Below are 19,626 nucleotides of genomic sequence, written 5' to 3'. Positions count from 1 at the left end.
TGCGCCTTTCCTGGAACTCACTTTGGAGACCAGGCTGGCCTCGAACTCACAGAGATCCGCCTGCCTCTGCCTCCCGAGTGCTGGGATTAAAGGCGTGCGCCACCACCGCCCGGCATTTCCACCTCTTTCTAAAGCTCAACACTAGCTCCAATCCACTTATCTTTCAGACAAAGGATAGGATATTCTCCTCTGGGGAACTCAGCTCTCCCAGAATGAATGGAGGGGGTTTCTCAAACATGGCAGTGGGATCACTTTATAGTGAGTGTTGGTGCAAGTCTTTAATCTTAGCACTGGGGAGGCAGAGATAAGTGGATCTCTGTATATTTGAGGCCAGCCTGGCCTACATAGAGAGTTCCAGGACAGCTGGGACTGCATATAGAGACCCTGACCCCAACCCCACCAAAACAAACAAACAAATAAACAAAAAACAAAAACACATAAAACAAATTTTCCAGGAAGTGCACAATAAAACAAACAAAAACCAAAAGTTTAACTAGATGTGATGGTTCAGGCCAGCAATCCTAGTACTTGGGAGGTTGAGGCAGGAGGATCATCAGTTTGAGCCTGGGATATATTGTGAGTTTGAGGCCAGATTGGGTTACATAGTGAGACCTTGTCTCAAAAAAAAATCCTTTTATTTAAAAAAACAAACAATTTGCATAAAATAGGCACTGTAAGAAAAAAAAAAACTTCACAAAAACTATCAGTCTCCCCAAGAGATCAAACACTGCCCCTGCGACATTGGAACAATGTGTTAATTTTAAAAAGGAGTGAGAAAGAAGAGAGAGCTCTTAGAAATTAAAAATATGGTGCCTACATAGGATAAACGCACTTGCCTCCAAGGCTGACAACCTGAGTTGGATCCCCACAACCCACAAAGTAGAAGGAAGAACAGACTTCTCCTGCAAGTTGTCCTCTGACCTTCACACCCTGTGACACGCATGTGTGCATTTACATATGGACATAACAAATGAATACATGGTGGAGGTTTTGTTGTTTGTTTTTGACACAGGGTCTCTCTCTGTAATCCTGGTGGTATCCTGAAACTCACTTTGTAGACCAGGCCGGTCTTGAACTCAGAGATCTGCCTGCTTCTGCTCTGGAATGCTGGGATTTAAGGTATGTGCCACCATGCCTGGCCTTAAGTACTTTAAAAAAATTTGCTGGGTGGTGATGGCACATGTCTTCAATCCCTGCACTTGGGAGGCAGAGGCAGGTGGATCTCTGTGAGTTTAAGGCCAGCCAGGTCTACAGAGTGAGTTCTAGGACAGCCAGAACTGTGACACTGTTACACTCTGTCTTAAAAAACCAAAAACCCAAAGCTACACAGAGAAACCCTTCTCGGGGAAAAAAAAAACAACAAAAAACAAAAAACCAAAAACCAATAATAATAATGTAAAAAAACCAAGAGCAAACATTTCATTGAGAGTTTTGTGAGGTATATTCATGGGAGACAAGGGAGGGCGTGAAGAGGATGCTAGCAGAGACAGACCCTGCTGCAAGGATGGGGAAAGACGGACAGAGAGGGTTCAGGGGTCAAGAGCCCTTGATGCACTTTTTAGAGCAGTGGTTCTCAGCTGTGGGTTGCGATCCCTTGGGGTGGAATGACCCTTTTCGCAAGAGTCACCTAAGACCATATTTGCATTATGATTCATAACAGTGGCAAAATTACAGTTATCAAGTAGCAACGAAAATGATGTTATGGCTGGGGAGGGGAGATCCCCACAACATGAGGAACTGTGTTAAAGGGTCGCAGCATTAGGAAGGTCGAGAACCACTAGTTTAGAGGACTAGCATTTGGCTCTCAGCACCTATACAGGGTGGCTCATAACTGGCTGTAAGTCCAGCTCCAAGACACTTGCTGCCCTTTCTGGTACCTGAATACATACAAACACCCAAACACACACACACACACACACACACACACACACACACACACACACACACACACAATTTTTAACCTTAAAAAAAAATGAGAAAGCCCCCTTGCCCAAGAGACGTTATGAAATTCAGAGCCTGTAACCTAGAGAAACCCTCCAAGCTTCAAAGAGAATACTTGGCGTTCCTGCAAACAAAGGGGTATCAAAAAGGCATCATTGGAAGCTAGAGAAAAATAGAGGAACACTTTGAGAATTCTGAGTGACGAAATGATTTTAAATCAGGAATTTCGTTCCCAGCTACTCTATGAAAGGGAGTGGTACAGTAGAGAAGATTTGTCTTCAGACAGCACCATTTCACAAAATTTACCGGATGGCAAAAAGATGTCTTGAAGGTGAAATGAGTAAATATTTTTTTGGGATTGTTTTAATATTTTTATTACATTTAGTGTGTGTGTAGATGCATGTTCCACAGTGTGTGTAGGGGACAACTTTCAGGGTCAGTTTTCTCATGCCACCATGTAGTTCCCTGTGAAGGAACATGAGTCAGCTGGCTTAGCGGCCAGCCCTTTACCCTCGGAGCTACCTCGCCAGCCCTTCTTGTTTTTGGATACACGGTTTCATGTATTCCAAGCTAGCCTTGAATTCTCTGTAGCTGAGAGTGACCATCTTCCAATCTCCTGCTTCTGCCTCCCACGTGCTGGGACTGTGGATGTGTACCACCATAATCGGTTTGTGAGAGACGATAAGGATCAAATCCAGGCCCTTCATGCCCCGCATGCTAGGCAAGTGCCCCACCAACTGAGTTTCATCCCCAGCCCTGATGCTTGGGCATCTTAAGAGGATGTTTAGAGGTGAGAAAATACAGGGCTGACCCATGATGGGTGTGTTAACCACGGAACAGAAGTTGTGTGGGAAAGGAAGTGTCACCTTAGAATATGCTTGCTTGCTGGACGGTGGTGGCGCACGCCTTTAATCCCAGCACTCGGGAGGCAGAGGCAGGCGGATCTCTGTGAGTTCCAGGCCAGCCTGGTCTACAGAGTGAGATCCAGGAAAGGCACCAAAACTACACAGAGAAACCCTGTCTCGAAAAACCAAAAAAAAAAAAAAAGAATATGCTTGCTAACACAGCCAGTGCCATTGGCAATGACTACCGAAGGGACAGATCATCCTATGGTTTTTAGGGCAGAAAGGGAGAGGGTTCGGCTGTGCAGTAAGAGGTGAAAGAAAGTAGTAAATTTCAATACTTTACAATAAGAAAGCAACAGACACACCTTCCATTCAAAAATAAAGAAGCAGCCAGACAAGTGCTGGGGCCGCCCTGCATACTTCGACACACTGCCTTGCACGGTCAGGAATTACGCCAGGCAAGCACTGGCCAGGATCCCTGCTTTAACCAGCAGGTCTCAGCTGCTATGGAGATCTTTGACCAAGTAAAACAAAAACAAGAGAGACTGAGAAAGGAGAGATGGAAAAAGTCTCTCTCAGAAAGCCTGGCTTCGAAAGAGAGAAATGTGGGTATTGGACAAGCTGGACCAGCCGGGCATGGTGTTATTTGACCATGCTCATGGGCCGGTTCGACAGGAAGGGTGAAGAAGCAGCCGAGAGTTAGAGTTAGATGAGGTGCAAACAGATCTTTTTTTTTTTTTTTTTTTTTTTTTTGAGACAGGGTTTCTTTGTAGCTTTGGAGCCTGTCCTGGACTAGCTCTGTAGACCATGCTGGCCTCGAACTCACAGAGATCCACCTGCCTCTGCCTCCCGAGTACTGGGATTACAGGCGTGCGCCGCTGCCGCCGCCGCCACCACCACCCGGCGCAAACAGATCTGAACCCAGAATGATCGAGGACTTAAGCCGATGCTTTCCGATACAAATCCTTGCACACCACGGCCAGAGCTGCTTGGGTGGTTTAGCTTTCAGGTAGTTGTAGTTTTGAATACCCAGTTAAAATACACTTGGAGTCTTTTGAAAGAGTCTTACTGTGTAGCTCAGACTAGCCGCCTACTCTCAATCCCCCAGCCTCAGCATCCACTTAGATTATAGTCCTGTGCCATCATGATGGACTGGTCTTCCTCTTTTGTCACAACCCTCTCTCCTCCTTCCTCCCATTCAAGACTGTATACAGAATGAACAAAGGGGAGTGATGGAGAGAGAGGAGAGAGAGAGAGAGAGAGAGAGAGAGAGAGAGAGAGAGAGAGAGAGAGACCCATGCTCTTGACTCCTGGGGTCTGACAGGTGAACGTCACTCTAGGCAAGGTAGGGGGCCAAGGGACACATGAAGATGGCCTGTGTCTCAGACTCCCGGTAGTTTTACAGAGCAAGTGGGCAGCAGGTGAGCAGCAGACAAGGTCCTTGAGAGGGAAGCTTCTAACAACCTAACAGTTCCCTGCCTCCACTTAAACTATTTTAACTGCCATCATAACTGAACCTACTTACAGGGTACAGTGAGGCCTTTCAATATGCGACTATAAAACATCATGACCAGATCAGGGTAGGAAGCATTCCTATCACCTGAAAATTTATTTTAACTGAGCACGGTGGTGCATATCTGCAATCCCAGCACTTGGAGGCACAGGCAGAATTGCCACAAGTTCAAGGCTAGCCTGGGCTATGTACTGAGTTTCAGAGCAGCCAGCAACTGCATAGTGAGAACATGTCTCAAAATGAAAAAAAAATTTTTTTTTGTTCTGTTCGAACACTCAAAACTTCCCACTGGTCATTTGCAGTGGCTCTTTGTCTACTGTGGTGGTCACTTTGTGCTATAGACTATCAAGGGGTGTACATTCTTCCCTTCCAATGAAGACCTCTTCACGTTCTTAGCATCATCACCATACTTGGGACCAGGCATCCAGCATGAGAACCTCGACCAGAGCCAGATCTAAACAGTAGCTACCCCCATGGCCAGCTTGTTATTTCCATAGTGCAGTGGATGTTGAAATTATGAATGCAACATCCTGCATGCTTTTCTTACAATGAGACTTAAAGACTCAGTGTGTGTTTTGCAGACAATGCTTCTTGGAATGTAAAAGGAAAGACACAAGGAGGTGTCCAGAGCAGATGTTTATGGGCTGGGTGGGGAAGGCTACAAGTCTGGAGCAAAGGAACAGGGAGTATGTGGTAGGGAGGGCTTGGAAACTGAGGACAATGGACAGGGCCACTCTAGACAGTTCTGGTGGTCGTACGCTCCCTTGTCCCCACTCCTTTCCCTAAAGAAAGGGAGGCAGGATTCCTTCCCTTCTTCTTGAAGCAACTCTGCTCCTTCCCCTAAAGAAGAAGCAAGGTCTCCATTGTCCATAGGGAAAGCTTCTGTTCATCCAGGACCCTGTGAGTTTAGGGACCACTCTAAGTGCCCCTGCTCGGTACTCCTAGTCTTTGCAACAAGCCCATAGCATCTGCTCCAGACAACACCCCACACCGCCCCTCCAGCATCTCCACACTGTCCACCTGAAGCTCCCTGCTTCCTGCACTCTATCCTAAAACACCCCTGGAAAGAGAATTAGTGGGACCTACACGGAGAAAGAAGCTCCCAGGCCCCTGAGGCCTTGGATCTGGCAGGGAAGACCTAGGTCACCATAGGGAAGGTGAAGGCACTAAGTGCCCACAGAGAGGAGTCTCAGGGGCTTTCTGGAGTAGGTGGGCTGCAAGCAAAGGGCGGACCCCCTGGTTGAGTCACACCAGGGCTAGACACCGGCTTCTGTGCTTGCCTCCTCAGGCCATCGCCAGCCACATGCACCTCAAATGCAAATGCCACGGACTATCCGGCAGCTGCGAAGTGAAGACCTGCTGGTGGTCGCAGCCGGACTTCCGCACTGTCGGGGATTTCCTCAAAGACAAGTACGACAGCGCCTCGGAGATGGTGGTGGAGAAACACCGCGAGTCTCGTGGCTGGGTGGAGACCCTGAGACCACGTTACACGTACTTCAAGGTGCCCACAGAGCGCGACCTGGTCTACTATGAGGCCTCGCCCAACTTCTGTGAGCCGAACCCTGAAACCGGCTCCTTTGGGACGCGCGACCGCACCTGCAACGTGAGCTCGCACGGCATAGACGGCTGTGACCTGCTGTGCTGCGGGCGCGGCCATAACGCGCGCACTGAGCGACGAAGGGAGAAGTGCCACTGCGTTTTCCACTGGTGCTGCTACGTCAGCTGCCAGGAGTGCACACGCGTCTATGACGTGCACACCTGCAAATAGGAGGGTTCCTAACGGAGGGCGCAGGGTTCACACTTGGGGGCAGGGTTCCTACTTGTAGGGGTTTCATACCTGAGGATCCAGTTCCTACTTGAGGGCAGGGCTCCTCCTTGTGAGAGGCTCCTATCTAGGGACCCGGTTTCTGCCTTCAGCCGGGGCTCCTACTTGGGGTCTGGGTTCCTTTTTTAGCGGAGAGGCTCCTGCCTGGGATACAGGTTTCTACCGAGGGTGGGGCTCCACCTAGGGATGGAATTCCAATCTGGGACGGGGGTCCTACCCCATATGGGTTGGGCTTCTCTCTTGACCCCGACAGGGCTCAGATCGGTACAGGTGAGCAATTCCCTCAACTAGTTGGGGTTCGTGGATGGGCGGGGAGGGATTGGGGTCCCTCCTCCCAGAGGCGCTGCTCTAGATAGATTGAGAGGGTGCTTCAGGGTGGGCCCTACTGGGCTTGGGGATCCAGCGGGGGCGGGACTTCACCCTGAGTGGTTAGAACTTCTGAGCACGAAGAAAGGAAGGAGACCCCCTTCCGTTGGGGTGAGGCAAGGCTTCACCGAGGACTCATGGAACAAAACTCCAGGGAGGGAGGAGATCCTAAGGAAGCCTAGGCTCTGAGCAGGCAATTCAGCTACTCTACGGCTCCTTTTCGGTCCCCATGTACGGTTCCAACTGCAAGCCTCATCTGTACATAGCAGGATCTCCTGATGGAATGAGCCATGGAGAACTCAGGGGTGACACCAGATCTCACTCCCATGCCTGGGAACTCCCTCCCAAGCTCTGCACCCCTTCTGCCTGGGCATTCCTACCCTCCTTACCAGATCTCTCCTGAGGGAGATTTGCAATCCCCCAGAGATAAAGTGACCAAGCATGGAACAGAGCTCTATCCTGAGTAGAGAGGGTACTTAGAGGATGGGGTCTGCTAAGAAGGATCCTGGAGCCTGGCATCTTACCACCATAGCCTCTCCCTCTCTGCCCTGACACCTAACACTCAGATCTCCTCCCAGGAAACCTTCCCAGTTCATCTGGCAGTGATGCCCAGGCCCCAAAGGTGCTCAGAGATTTTGGCCTCACTTTGAGTTGTATGAACTTCAGGGACATTAGGGCATAGTCAGGCTGCAGAGACAAGGTGTCTCCTGGAGCCCCCCCAACCCCCACGTTCAAGACCAACCCTCAGAGCCTGCTGTTGAGGCGACGGCCACCAGATCTGCTGGCCACCAGCCTGTCTCCAAGCTTCTCTTGCGTCTGTCTGGCCTGGAAGTGAGATGCTGCAGGCCATCTGCCGCAAGAGCTTCCGACGTGCTGCCACTGTGAATTGTCCCCACCTCCAGGCAGGGCAGGGGATGTGGCCACATAGGAGTGTGCCCCAAGAGTGCCGAAGAAAGGCTCTACACGGTGACTGTCTTCGGCCTGGAACTTGGCGTTTGGGGTTGTAATTTTATTTCCAATGCTGCTATATCCACCATCACTGGAATTAGATAAACGTGACTTTTTTCTTTTTTCTTTTCTTTCTATGAAAGAAATTATTTTAGTTTATAGTGTGTTTGTTTCAAATAATGGGGAAAGTAAAAAAAAAAAGAGAGAGAAAAAAAACCAAGTCTGTGGTTTGTACTAGATTCTCCCTTTTATTAACATGTATTAGTTGCACATATTGACGGAGTTTGGTAGGACATCCTGTGCTGATCCCCTGAGGGTAATTCACATTTCCCTGTCCCTGTCATTTGTAGTGTGTCTGCACTATGCTGGGGACCTGAAGATACCAGCTCGGGGGCTGGGTCTCAGAACCAAGGAGAGACCATAAACAAGCCTCCAGGGAAGTCTGTGGGCCCAGAATTCCAAGAAGAAGAAGAAGTAGAAATAGCTAAGTCAGGAAAAGAGCAGTCAACTGTAGCAAAATCTGGTATAGAAGAGTTTGGATAGACAGATGTGGATGGGGCTTTAAGTAAGGGAGCTGGGGATCCAGACAGTGATTAGGGTACCTGGGTAGCCCCAGTGAACAGAAGAAGAGCCTCGGCCACTGGAGAAGCAGCTCGACCCCTCACACATTGGTGATGCCGGAGAAACACGGAACAAACCATCTCCCCATTAATCCATAGTCACATAGCTGACAGTCCAAGATCACTGTATTTAGGGTAAGGCAGCCCTTGGCATTCGAGGACAGTGGTCTGGCTGGCTGCTGGTGGCCTTTAAGTGCAGGGTCAACTGGATCTGAGGAGCACACTCAAGTCCTCAGATGGGGCTGGACACCAGAAGTGTCTGAGATTCCCACCCAAAGGAAGCTCTGGATGGGCATGGTCTTTGTTCAGGAGCCACCATCCTCCCATTTGCCTTCACAAGGGGCCCAAGGCCTCAGCCGAGCCAGGTAGGATGAACCATCCTGTCAGTGAACCAAGTGATCAGGGCTGGGGTTCAGGGGCACCACGGAAGTGAGGCTGAATGCCTCTCTCAAAGCCATACTTCTCTCAAGGCCACGACTCTGCCTAAGCAAGGCCTACCATGTCTCTGCTCCTTCCCCTGCTCCCCAGATCCATCCCTGTACCGTCCACACCTCGGGGTCCTGTCCTGATGTCCGATACCAGAGCAATGAGTGTCCTGAGGAGGCTGGGAGCAGCAGGGTCCTACCTCTCAGAAACCCAAGTTGACCTGGCGTCGTGGCCCGCACCTTTAATCCCAGCACTCGAGAGGCAGAGGCAGGGGGATCTCTGTGAGTTCAAGGCCAGCCTGGGCTACCAAGTGAGTTCCAGGACAGCCAGAGTGGTTACACAGGGAAATCCTGTCTCAACTCCCCTAAGCTCATCCCCCCCCCCCCAAAAAAAAAAAACCGACCTGGGAAAAGAGGCGGTGGGGTGAGGGAAGACTCAGGCAGGGCCTTCCAGGCCCACTTGACCCAACATTGTGTTGACTCTGTGGGGTTGGTCCATGCTGACTGCTAAAAGCCAAGGCTGCTGTCTACATGCCACATGAACTTGCCCATAGGCCTGGTAGCCCAACATTATGTCACATTGGCTGACACTACACTCTGAATGCCATTTATCAGAGCACCCTGCCACTGGCTTTGTGGCAGGGCCACTTAAGGAGGTCCTTAAACCTTCAAAGCAGTCACAAGCAGTCCTAAGACCCTACTAGACTCCTCTGTACCCTTAAAGAAGTATACCGGGAGGGAGCCCCCATGTCTTAGGGCCTAAAGATAGGACCAGACATGTGCCTGGTCTGTACATGGCTCCCCCTGCATGTTCCAGGTACATCTTTTGTCCACCTAACCTGCTGGCTAAGCCTTGGGATGCTCTGAGCACTCACCCCTTCCAGGGCACAGATTCAACCTGTGGGCTGCCAATCCATGGCCTGAGACAGCTCAATCCACCACCTCAATATACAGGCCCTCCTTGGTCACATTGTCATACTCAAAACATCAAGGTAACCAGAGTCCTAGTAGGGTACAAAAGGAATAGCCAGCCTGGCCTGACGGTATAGGCCTATGATCCCAGCTGCCACAGAAGGTAAGGACCACAAATTCAGGGCTGGCTGGGATACAGAACAAGGTGAAGGCCAGCTAAAGTAATTTAGTAAGACCCTGTCTCAAAATGCAAATAAAGGGCTGAGGTGTACTTTAGTGGCAGAATGCTTTTTCTAACATGTGTGAGGCCCTGAACACCACCACAGCACTGGAAAAAAAAAAATCACAGGCTCTGAGGGACACTGGCAGCTGAGTGGTCTCAGGGAAGGAGTACAGTGCGGGAGCTCTCTGGCCCCTGGAGAGCTGGCCAGGTCTGTTCAGGGCTTATGGGGGAACAGGGTGAAGGCCCAGGTTCCGAACTGTCGGTACCCCTTCTTTAGCCTTCTGATTCTCTGCATCTTGGCAGTCGGCACCCTAATTTCACTTATGCCTACACAGAGCTCTCTCTCCTCAGCCTCGGGGACTTCTGTACCCCTCCAGGTGCATTCCAGGCAGGCCACCCACTCTCGGGGCTGCAGGTGTACACCAGGCCCTGACCTACTATTGGCAGGACTACCTAGGAATTCCCAGTAAGGGCAAGGGTCAGCGGGGCCAGCCAGCTGCAGGTGAACACGTTATAAAGAGGATGCCATGTTCAGGGCCAGCCAAGGCAGAAGGACAGGCGCCCATTCTCCCCTCAGGGGAGTGAGTCACTAGCGGGCAAGGGGGCAGGTTCCGGAAGAGTCCACTCAGCCTGCTGGGCCATCTCGGGTGCTAACAATAATAAAGCCATCAGTCCCTAGGGCGGTGATGAGAGTCCTCAGTTAAGCTGGTCCGACAGATGAGTAGCTCCTCTGGTTGGCACCCCGGGCAGGAGCCACCCTAATTGGTACCTGCTGCCCTAGTGCCCAGATGAAAGGGACAGACTCGACTGGGAGGCGGCAGGACAGTGGCACAACCAACAGGTCACGGGGACCTGAGAAGTCAGAGTCCAGTGGGTACTGGGAGGACAGTTGTCTCAAGACCCTAGCAGGGTCCAGGTGCCACACAGCTTTTGGGGATGCAGAGCCCATGTGCCCAGGCAGAAGACAAAGCACTTTAGAGGGTTACAGAGCCCACATACCTTGAGATAGAAGTCTGGGAAGCTTGGAGCACCAAACAGCATTGGCCCGAGGGCATGCCAGGGACCCAGGTGGGCATTGGCATCTAGGTGCCAGTTTCTGAGCAGCAGCCCCACAGGCCCAGTATCTCTCAGACTACCATGAAGATGGTCTTGGCTGTCCAGAGGAGACACACTAGGCTGTGGTCCTCATGGCTACAGTGTAAGAAGAAAGGGAGAGAGCCCATGAATAAGAGCATCCACAGCCCATGGGAACAGGAGACAGACCCCAGATAGTGGCCTGGCCATGGGGAGCTAGAAGGTGAAACCCTGAACTCATTGCCTGGCAAAAGCAAGCTCCACTCCTCTCTGGGCCTCAGTTTCCCTTCTTGCAGAAAGAAATGGGATGAATGGCAACCCCCAGGCCTAGGGGTGGGAAGTCCTAGGCCCCACTCAAATCCAAGCTTGCAGCTGTGGGCCTCAGAAGCTGCCTCTCTGGTGAATTTACAGCCCATCCCGCTGCCCCAAAGAAGGAGGAAATGAGCTGGGGGCCTGTTCACAGGTAGTTGAGACAGCCCCCGAATAACCATATAAAAGGGCCGGAGGCTGGGGGCCCCACCCAGCCAGGACAAGCTTGGCCATCCCCTTGCAAATCTCACACCCAGTAGCTTTGAAGTACTGGAAAGGGTGTGGCCAGCCCCCACCTTGAGGCCCCACTGACCCTCCCTCTTTCTGTCACCCCCTCCCCTGGACGCCCACTTTCTGGGTCCTGGGGCTCAGTTTCCTCTCTTCAGAGACAGACTGGAGGCTGTCACCATGGCCTGACCTCCAAGACAACCTACTCTCAGGACAGCTGGGCTGCAGCCAGCTATGGTTCCCACACCTGGCTTGGGACTGAGAAAATGGACCTGAGGACTAGCTTTCCATGAATAATTGGTGATGGTGTAGGCAAGTGTATGGCAAGAAGTTGGAGTTCTCAACCCAAGCAGTCTTGGCTGCAGGGTCTGGTATAGTCTCCTCCAGGGAATGCCTGGGGACAAACAGGCAGCCAGGAAGAAATACTGGGAAGTCCCTAGGGCCTTCCTGAAAGCCAACCATCCACTGTTGGGGTGAGAGAAAACAAAGATTAGGAGTACCACAGCCCTAGGAACCCCTCCCAGACCTGGCATGTCCCACAGATGATGCCAAGCCTGGCTTGCTGTATGGGTCCCAGTTGACCTGATGTCCCACTGCTGCTGTGTGGCTGTGGTGATGGATTCTTACAGCTGGATCAATTCCAAGTCCTGCCAAGCATGCCCCAGCCACTACCCAGAAAGAACTGTGGGGCATGGTAATTCCCTGGAGTCCAGCTAGTGCCCTGGAACAGGTTCTTCTCCCTCTGGCTGTACCCTGCAGCATGCCATGGGTCCCAGGTCGCACCTTCTCCTACCAGTCATTCACCTTCTCCCACAGCCTGGTTGCTTCAGGAGTCCCCCATTTTCCTTTCAGAAACCCTCTCCATGAGGTGCCCAAGAACAACACACTCTGGGATCATAGCCTTTTTAGGACCATCATCTCTTCAATGACCTTCGATTTCCAGAGCCAGAGTAGAAACAAGGTACACCCACTTACTGCCCCTGAAGCCCTAGGGGACCAGCATACCATCCTACTGGAGTCCAGTATTAGAGAGAGGCATGAGTCCCGCATAGCCCAGTTGGCTAGTGCCTCTAGAGTTGAACTGGACTATATTCTCATTGCTACTCTTGGGCCACGTGGGAAGGCTTCCAAGAAGAGCCCAGCAAGGTGCTGTTTCTGCCCCCTGATGGTCTTTAATTCTGAGATGCCACACAGATGCCAAGACAAGGAGTAGTGGCCAGGGCAGCAAGAAGCCTTTGGAAAGGGCCCGGACTCCAGGAGCCTGGGCGCTGCCCACCCTTCCTGCCCTGCCCTGCTCTGCCTGGCCAGGCAGCTGGGATGGAGCTGCAAGCTGTCAGAAGGTGCTAATTGCTGTTTAGCTCTGAGCCAGCTCCTTGCTCTGGTCTTTTTTCCACCCTCTCTCTCTTTTTTATTTGAGCGTCTAGAACTCATGGTAAATAGTCATTTGGCTCTCAGAGCCCTGCAAATTGGTGTTTATGGTGTGAAGATGAGGAGGACCCAGGACTAGTCCACCCAAACACAGGCCAGTAAGGAGGGAGGAGAAAGCGAAGGAGGCATGGGTCCTGCGGGGACTAGGCACCCTTTATGCCCTGTCCAGGCCCAGCCCTGCTGGTTGATCCAGGGGAGCTTCCAGGAAGAGGCTCCTTAAGCTACTTAGAGGTGGGGAGACTGGCAGTTGCAGGAACTGGGGCAGAGCCCATGTTTAGCATGCAGGAGGCACCATAGGACAGAAGGGGAGAGATGGAGGGAGGGATGAAGGAAGCGAGGGAGGGAGGAAAGGGGAGAAAGAGAGAGAGAGAGAGAGAGAGAGAGAGAGAGAGAGAGAGAGAGAGAGAGGAGGGGGGAGGGGGGAGGGAGGAAAAAATATCCATGCACATAGGCCCTTCTTACCCAGTGGCCTCACAGATTTGAGACAGGAATGTATGGCTTCTGTATGGTGCTTGTGGGGTGCAGGGTGTGGAAGGCAGGTGCCAGAGGAATTCCAAGCCTGAGCAGATGGCTGGGAGGGCTTCTTGGGAGAAGGGGACTTCCCCTGTTGTTCACCTCTCACTGTGGAGAGCAGGCAGGCCTGTGCAGAACCCTCAGGCTCCTTGGCAATGGTGGTTCAGCAGGCTCCCTTCACCCCAAGCTCCTCGGCTCCCTCTGCTGCAGGAAGCCCGGATGTTCCTGCAGCTTCCCTCTGTCCTGTCTCCATCCCTGGCACAGACATGAGACACTCTGCTACCCCACAGCACCAGTCTTTCTAAAGCAAGCTGACCCTTGACCGGTCCACTAGATACACAGCTCTGGAAGGGTAAGTCCCGAAACTCTAAGAGGGCCATTTGACGTCTGTAGTTTGGAGTAGACCCTGGGGATTGCACATGCTTCTCCCCCGACTGTTTTTATTGTCCAGGTCTGGGTTGCGGCAATAAAGTGAAGTGCCAGCTTGCACCTCGGGGACCAGGGGCTAATCTTGTGGGTGTCATGACCCAGGCAGCATTCCATATGCCGTGGGGACCTGATCCCATGTGTCCTCTGCTCAAGGATATTCCATGGCTCCCTAGTGTCCACCAGATGAAATGAAACTCCTCAGCCTATGCACCTCACAGTCTGGTTCTTTAAATGAGTCATTGACCTATGGAGTGAGAGACTGTCCTACCTAGGAGCTGTTACACACATCACTCGTCTAACTGCAGTTGACCCCCACGTATGTCCTTCAGTCCCTCAGATGCTCCCTGACCTCTGTACTGGTCTTCTCACCACCTCTGAAAGAAGTCTCAGGTCTTTTAGCCTTTTCTCCCCTGGATCCTAAATTTTCAATGGCTCCTAACTGACTCTGGAACTGATTCCAATTCCTTGACCCACCTCTTCCCACATTCAGGAACCCATCACTGTCCCTGGGGACATCCTAAGTACCAGCTTGACCTCAGGGACCTGCGTGACAATAAAGGGGGGGGCGATTCTAATGTCACTGCAACTTTGCTCATCCCTAGGGGCTTCAAAACATACACAGCTGAACACAGGGCCTGCATTTCCAAGTGACCCATCTGCCAGAGGAGCCCACATCCCTGAGGTTAGGAAGGGGCTGCCGAAAAACGAAGGCCCTGCCAGGTCCTTGCTATCATATAATGGAAGGTTGCTTGACAGATACAATGGGTGCTCAATGCATGTGGCAAGTATGGAAGGGAGGAGACACAATTGAGGGCAGTGCAGGTGAGGGTGGTACAGGTGGAGGAGTGGGCAGGCATGGGCAGCGCAGGTGGAGGAGTGGGCAGGCGTGGGCAGCGCAGGTGGAGAAGGGGCAGGCGTGGGCAGCGCGGGTGGAGAAGGGGGCAGGCGTGGGCACGCGGGTGGAGAAGGGGGCAGGCGTGGGCAGCACGGGTGGAGGGGGAGCAGACGTGGGCAGCGCGGGTGGAGAGGGGGCAGGCGTGGGCAGCGCGGGTGGAGAGGGGGCAGGTGTGGGCAGCGTGGGTGGAGAAGGGACGTATGAGGGTTGTGGAGGTGGAGAAGGTGCAAAAGAGGACCTTGCAGGTGAGGATGATGCGAGCGAAGACGCCGCAGGAGAGGACCCTGCAGGTGGAGAAGGTGCAGATGAGGAGATGTCAATCGAGAAGGCAGGCGCAGTGAGAAACGTGCAGAGAGACGATGGTGTAGCTGCAGATGGCGCGGGTGAGGAAGGTGCAAGTTAAAATGTTCAAGTAGAGGAAGTGCAGGTGGGGAGGATGCAGGTGGAGAAGGTGAGGATGAGGATGGTGCGGGGAGGACCCTGTATATGTCACCGGGCAGGTGGGACAGAACGGTGAGCCTGACCATGGTCTCTGTGACCAGACAATGCACGCTGGAATGTGCGGGGAGGGTACTGGAAGCACATGCTTCTGGTCACCTTGCCCTCCCTTTCTGGAAGTCATCAATGTAAAGAAACAAGTCTGTACCCCTTCCCTAGCTCTTCTGTGCTTTAACCACAGGCAAGTCTTGTGCACCCTGCCCAACTCTGCACCCAGATGAACCTCTGAGGTGAGAGCAGAAAGGCCATTGTCCATTCGAACCTGTTCCGTGAGCCAGCCGGTTCGGAACCAAAGGTCTGTGATACTTGAGTAGCCCTGGCTGGAGGGGCTTCTGAACCCCACAGCCTAGTGCTGCCGAGCCTTGCCTGGGGTCGGGTGTCCTCCATGAGCCCACTGCAGTCCCAGTCAGCTGCAGCTTGACACCCAGTGACGCCACAAGCTCAGCCAGCAAACATCCGTTCCAGCTACAATGTGGTCCATACTCCAGCTTCTGTCACTTGGGGATCTTTCCCGTCTTCTTCAGGGACAGAAGTAATCCCGAGGGAGGTGCGGGTATCACTAGGCCTTCTCACACAACCCACCCTTCTGCTCTACCTACCTTACCCCTATTTCACAACCCAGCTCTGCCGGGGGTGCTGGCCTGAGCGGCAGCCCACAGACTGTCTAGACCGATGTGTTGGCTCTGGGCGGGCAGGCATCCTGCGGATTCTAGCGGAGTCATCTGCTGTCTCCTCTGTCAACCGAAGTCCCTGCTGGCCCGTGTCTTTCCCTCTGCCTCCTTTTCCTCCCATCTTGTTTCCCTCACTGCAACCAAACTCAGGGGATCATGGGCCCCTCAGGCCCTTGGCCTGCAGCACTGTGCGGGTAACACAGCCTCCCCCTTTCCCTTCCCTTCCATGTGGTTGTCCATCCCTGCCTCTGCAATACCCTCTGGGAGGCTCTGACTAAGGCCTCTCTGACAGCCCTAACCAGTGTGGGCTGGGACACAGTGGCCAACCCAAGTAAATGCTGGAAACCCCGCTCATCCTAGGCGACGGGTGTGGGGGCTCAGCTGAGCCCGAAGGTGGAGGGCAGAGTGGGCCAAAAGTGACCCCAAAGTCACATCCAGCATCTGGACTCTAATGGTGAGAGTCAGGACCTGTCTGTCTGGTGTCCCCAGAGCGAGACCTGTAAGCCATAGTGGGGATACTGAGTCAATTAGAACACCAGAGGATCTTAGGACAAGAGCTTCCTCAAGACCCCCAACATGTGAGATTGATGTCACTGTCAAGGCTACTGGACAGCTCCAGGCTCTGGAGACCACCTGAGGAGACATGGAAGGGCCAGCCCCTGGGCACAGTCCAGACTTTACCACAGACCCAGCCTGGGGCACAGGTGTTAGGGGTGGGGCTCACATTGGCAGGAGTGCTGGGTGCAGATGCCTCAGCTGGGCTTTTTAATTAACCTCTGCTGGCTGCTCAGAAGGGCCCCAATTAAGTGCAGAATGCAATGGCAGAGTGGGGTCAAAGAGAGGAGCTGGTTTTAATTAAAGTGCAGTGGCCTGGGCAGGAGCGCCCCCGCCTGACCGCCTCCTCAACAGGTCCTGCTCCGCTCAAAGGCAGTCACGTGACAGACAGATGACAGAGAACTCGGCAGTCTTGTCTGGCTGAGATCCCACTAGATAACAACAGAACCAAGGGCTGCCTTGTCTAGCCTGTGTGGCCACTACCAGGCAGCCCCTCTCTGAGCCACCTTGTCCCCTCTGACCTCTTCTCATTCGTCACCTGACCTGGAATAACTATCTGCTACCTGTTCAATAAGCAGGTCCCTGGCATAATAAGCATCTGTGGTATGTCTACTTCAGAAGCAGCAAAAAGAATAAAACAAATAATTACATCAAATGTGCACGGGCAATGGAATTAAGCGAGACGGGGAGGGGTGGAGGACAGCGGAGAGAGCCGTTCAGCCTTGTAAAGGAGCAGAAAGCAGCAGGAAGGGGAGGGAGCTCCCCTGGAGAGAGAAGAGCCTGGTAAAATCCAGAGCAGGGCTGGGTCGCTGAGGTCCCAGCAAGGCCGAAGTCTGTAAGCACAAGTAAAAGGGAAAGCCAGACTTTTCTCCAATGGCCAGAAGCCTGCTCACTCTCAACACAATCAGCTCTCCAGGAAGTGTAAGGTCAAACCACGGGAGAGTGCTGGTGAGTTAGCTGGGCAGCTAAAGAGGGGCTTCGCCATCAAGCCTGAAAACCTGGAACCCACAGAGTGAGAGGAAGAGAGCTGACTTCCTCAAGTTACCCTCTGACCTCTGCACACAAAATGCTTGCCCATGCTTATACACACGTGCACACAGTCAATCAAGCAACCAATGTAACAAAAATTAAAAACGAGAAGATACCATCCCTTGCTTCCTAGGATGCCTGATACACCAGTAAAGTAGCAGGGGATGGTTGCACATGCCTGTGATCCCAGCACTTCGAAGTGGAAGCAGGAACATTAGAAGTTCAAGGTTAGCCAGGCAGTGATGGCACATACCTTTAGTTCCAGCACTTGGGAGGCAGAGCCAGGTGGATCTCTGTGAGTTCGAGGCCAGCCTGGTCTACAGAGCAAGAGCCAGGACAGGCACCAAAACTACACGGAGAAATCTTATCTTGAAAAACCAAAAAAGAAGTTCAAATTTATCCTCAACTACATAGGATTTGGGGCCTGCCTGAGCTACATGAGATCTTGTTTCAAAGTCACAGCAGCAACAATAAAATCAGATGCTGAGGTGAAAGGTGAGTTCCAGCCTCCTTCCTGGTGCAAATTCCAGGTAGCTGTTATTCTTTCACCTATCACAATGATCCTAAAGAAGATCTGTCTCATCATTTTTTTTATGAAAAAAAAAAAGAGCTGACATAAAAATTTTTGTTATAGGTATTTTACTGCACACACACACATACACACACACACACAGAGAGAGAGAGAGAAAGAGAGAGAGAGAGAGAGAGAGAGAGAGAGAGAGAGAGAGAGAGAGAGAGAGAGAGAATGAACACCAGGGAGAATAAGGACTTTTGAGCTTCACTCTGAAGAACAGGGGTTTCATGGGGTTTCTTGCAAGGAGAAACATTTGCTAGGCATCTGACCCTCTCAAAATCTCACTGGCTAGGAAGACAGGAAGTCCCCCAGGACCTTGGCCCAAGCGCAGGTCCCTGATGCAATTGACCCTAACCATGCCTCTGAGAGCATTCTCAGGCTGGAGGCTACCAGGTAGGTGTGCATGTCCTGCCCCACGGCCTCCCATATTTCTTCCAACAGCTTCGAATAGCCGCAGCTACGGGCCAACATTCTCCACGCCTGGCTTCCTCCAGACATGGGACTTTGGGGAGTGATGAATGAGGGATGTGGAATGTGGGGGCGCTTCTCCAGGGCTACTGTGAGCCTCTCACCTGCCTGAGAGACTCAGGCTCCCTCAACCCAGCCCTGTCAAACCTGAGTGCCCAAGTACTGGTCACCAAAAAGGCCTGTGCCAGGTGATGTTCCTCTGGTTTAGCCAAGGTTCTAGGTAGGAGTTCCCCAGCAGGAATCTGCTTTGGCCCCTGCACTAGTCACTAAAGCAACAGCTCACATTCAGAATGGAGCTCCCAGCTGCCCAGTTAGTGGGTAATGCCCACATGAGCAGGCCAGATGGCTGTCTGTGAGCAATCTGCTACTCTGTGGCTACTGCGGGTAGGGGATACATGGAAACGCAAGAAGTATGCTACTGAGACAGCCCAAGGCCTTGACTCCAAAGACAGGATATTGTGGGGGACAAGCATGCTTGTCATTTGAAGCCCTGAGGTTTGCACGTACCTGTCAGTAAGCAGTGGGACTCAGACAAGAGCGGCTATGGTGTGGAAGTGTGCTGGAGACCTACCCCCTCAAATCGTTATCAATAGTGTTTGAAGGCAGTGGGTTGGGGAGGTAATTTGGGTCAGGAGAGGTCATGAGAGAGGCCTGGATTTACTTGCTCTGTGTTCCTTGGCTACCCGGCAGGTGGTTGAGGAACTTCAGGCCCTGTACTAAGTTGCTGTCTTTGTGGAATCTGAGGGGGTGTTCTGACTTCTGAAGGTCCTGGCTAGTAGACACCTGCCCTAGAAAAAGACTAGGAGGTCTTGTTGTATGTTTTATTTGTGTTCTGACAAATAAAGCTTGCCTGGAGATCAGAGGGCAGAGCTAGCCACTAGTTAACCATAGAGGCCAGGCAATGGTGGCACACATCTTTAATCCCAGCACTTGGGAGGAGGAAGCAGGAAGATCAGGAGTTCAAGGCCACCCTGGGCTACATGAGGTTGAGCCAGTCTAAAAGAGAAACAGAGCCTGGTGGTGGTGGTACTCGCCTTTAATCCCAGCACTAGGGAGGTGGAGACAGAAAGATAAAGCAGGTGGAGACAGGATGTTAGCCATTCAGTCTGAGGATTCGTAGAGACAGGATCACCTCCCTTTTGGTCTGAGGTTGTTATTATTCCTAGCCACTTCTAGAGTCACATGACCATGCATGTGCTGTCAGCTGTCAGGCAGAATGCTTACCCCCTACATAATCTGTGCGTAGCATGATCACATAATCTATGCACGTGTGGTGTAGCTACACAAGCCCATATATGCATGTGCGAGGTGACCTATAAAAGCAGGCTCCCTGTTCT

The 19,626-nt window shown here is 52.2% G+C and overlaps 1 protein-coding gene across 1 annotated transcript in view; it reads left to right on the top strand.

The window, feature by feature from the left end:
• The window catches only part of Wnt3a (Wnt family member 3A), a 46,283-nt gene extending 38,651 nt beyond the window's left edge, over positions 1–7,632 (top strand). Inside the window, exon 4 of the mRNA XM_059270773.1 lies at positions 5,588–7,632. Within this exon, the coding sequence (XP_059126756.1) occupies positions 5,588–6,067 (480 nt within the window). The 3' untranslated portion in view covers positions 6,068–7,632. The remainder of the gene's footprint in view (positions 1–5,587) is intronic.
• The last annotated feature ends 11,994 nt before the right edge of the window (positions 7,633–19,626 follow it).

The sequence above is a fragment of the Peromyscus eremicus genome, chromosome 8a (assembly GCF_949786415.1).
Source record: "Peromyscus eremicus chromosome 8a, PerEre_H2_v1, whole genome shotgun sequence".
Lineage (NCBI taxonomy): Eukaryota > Metazoa > Chordata > Mammalia > Rodentia > Cricetidae > Peromyscus > Peromyscus eremicus.
Note: the sequence above shows the minus strand (reverse complement) of the source record. Positions and strands in the feature narration are given on the sequence as shown.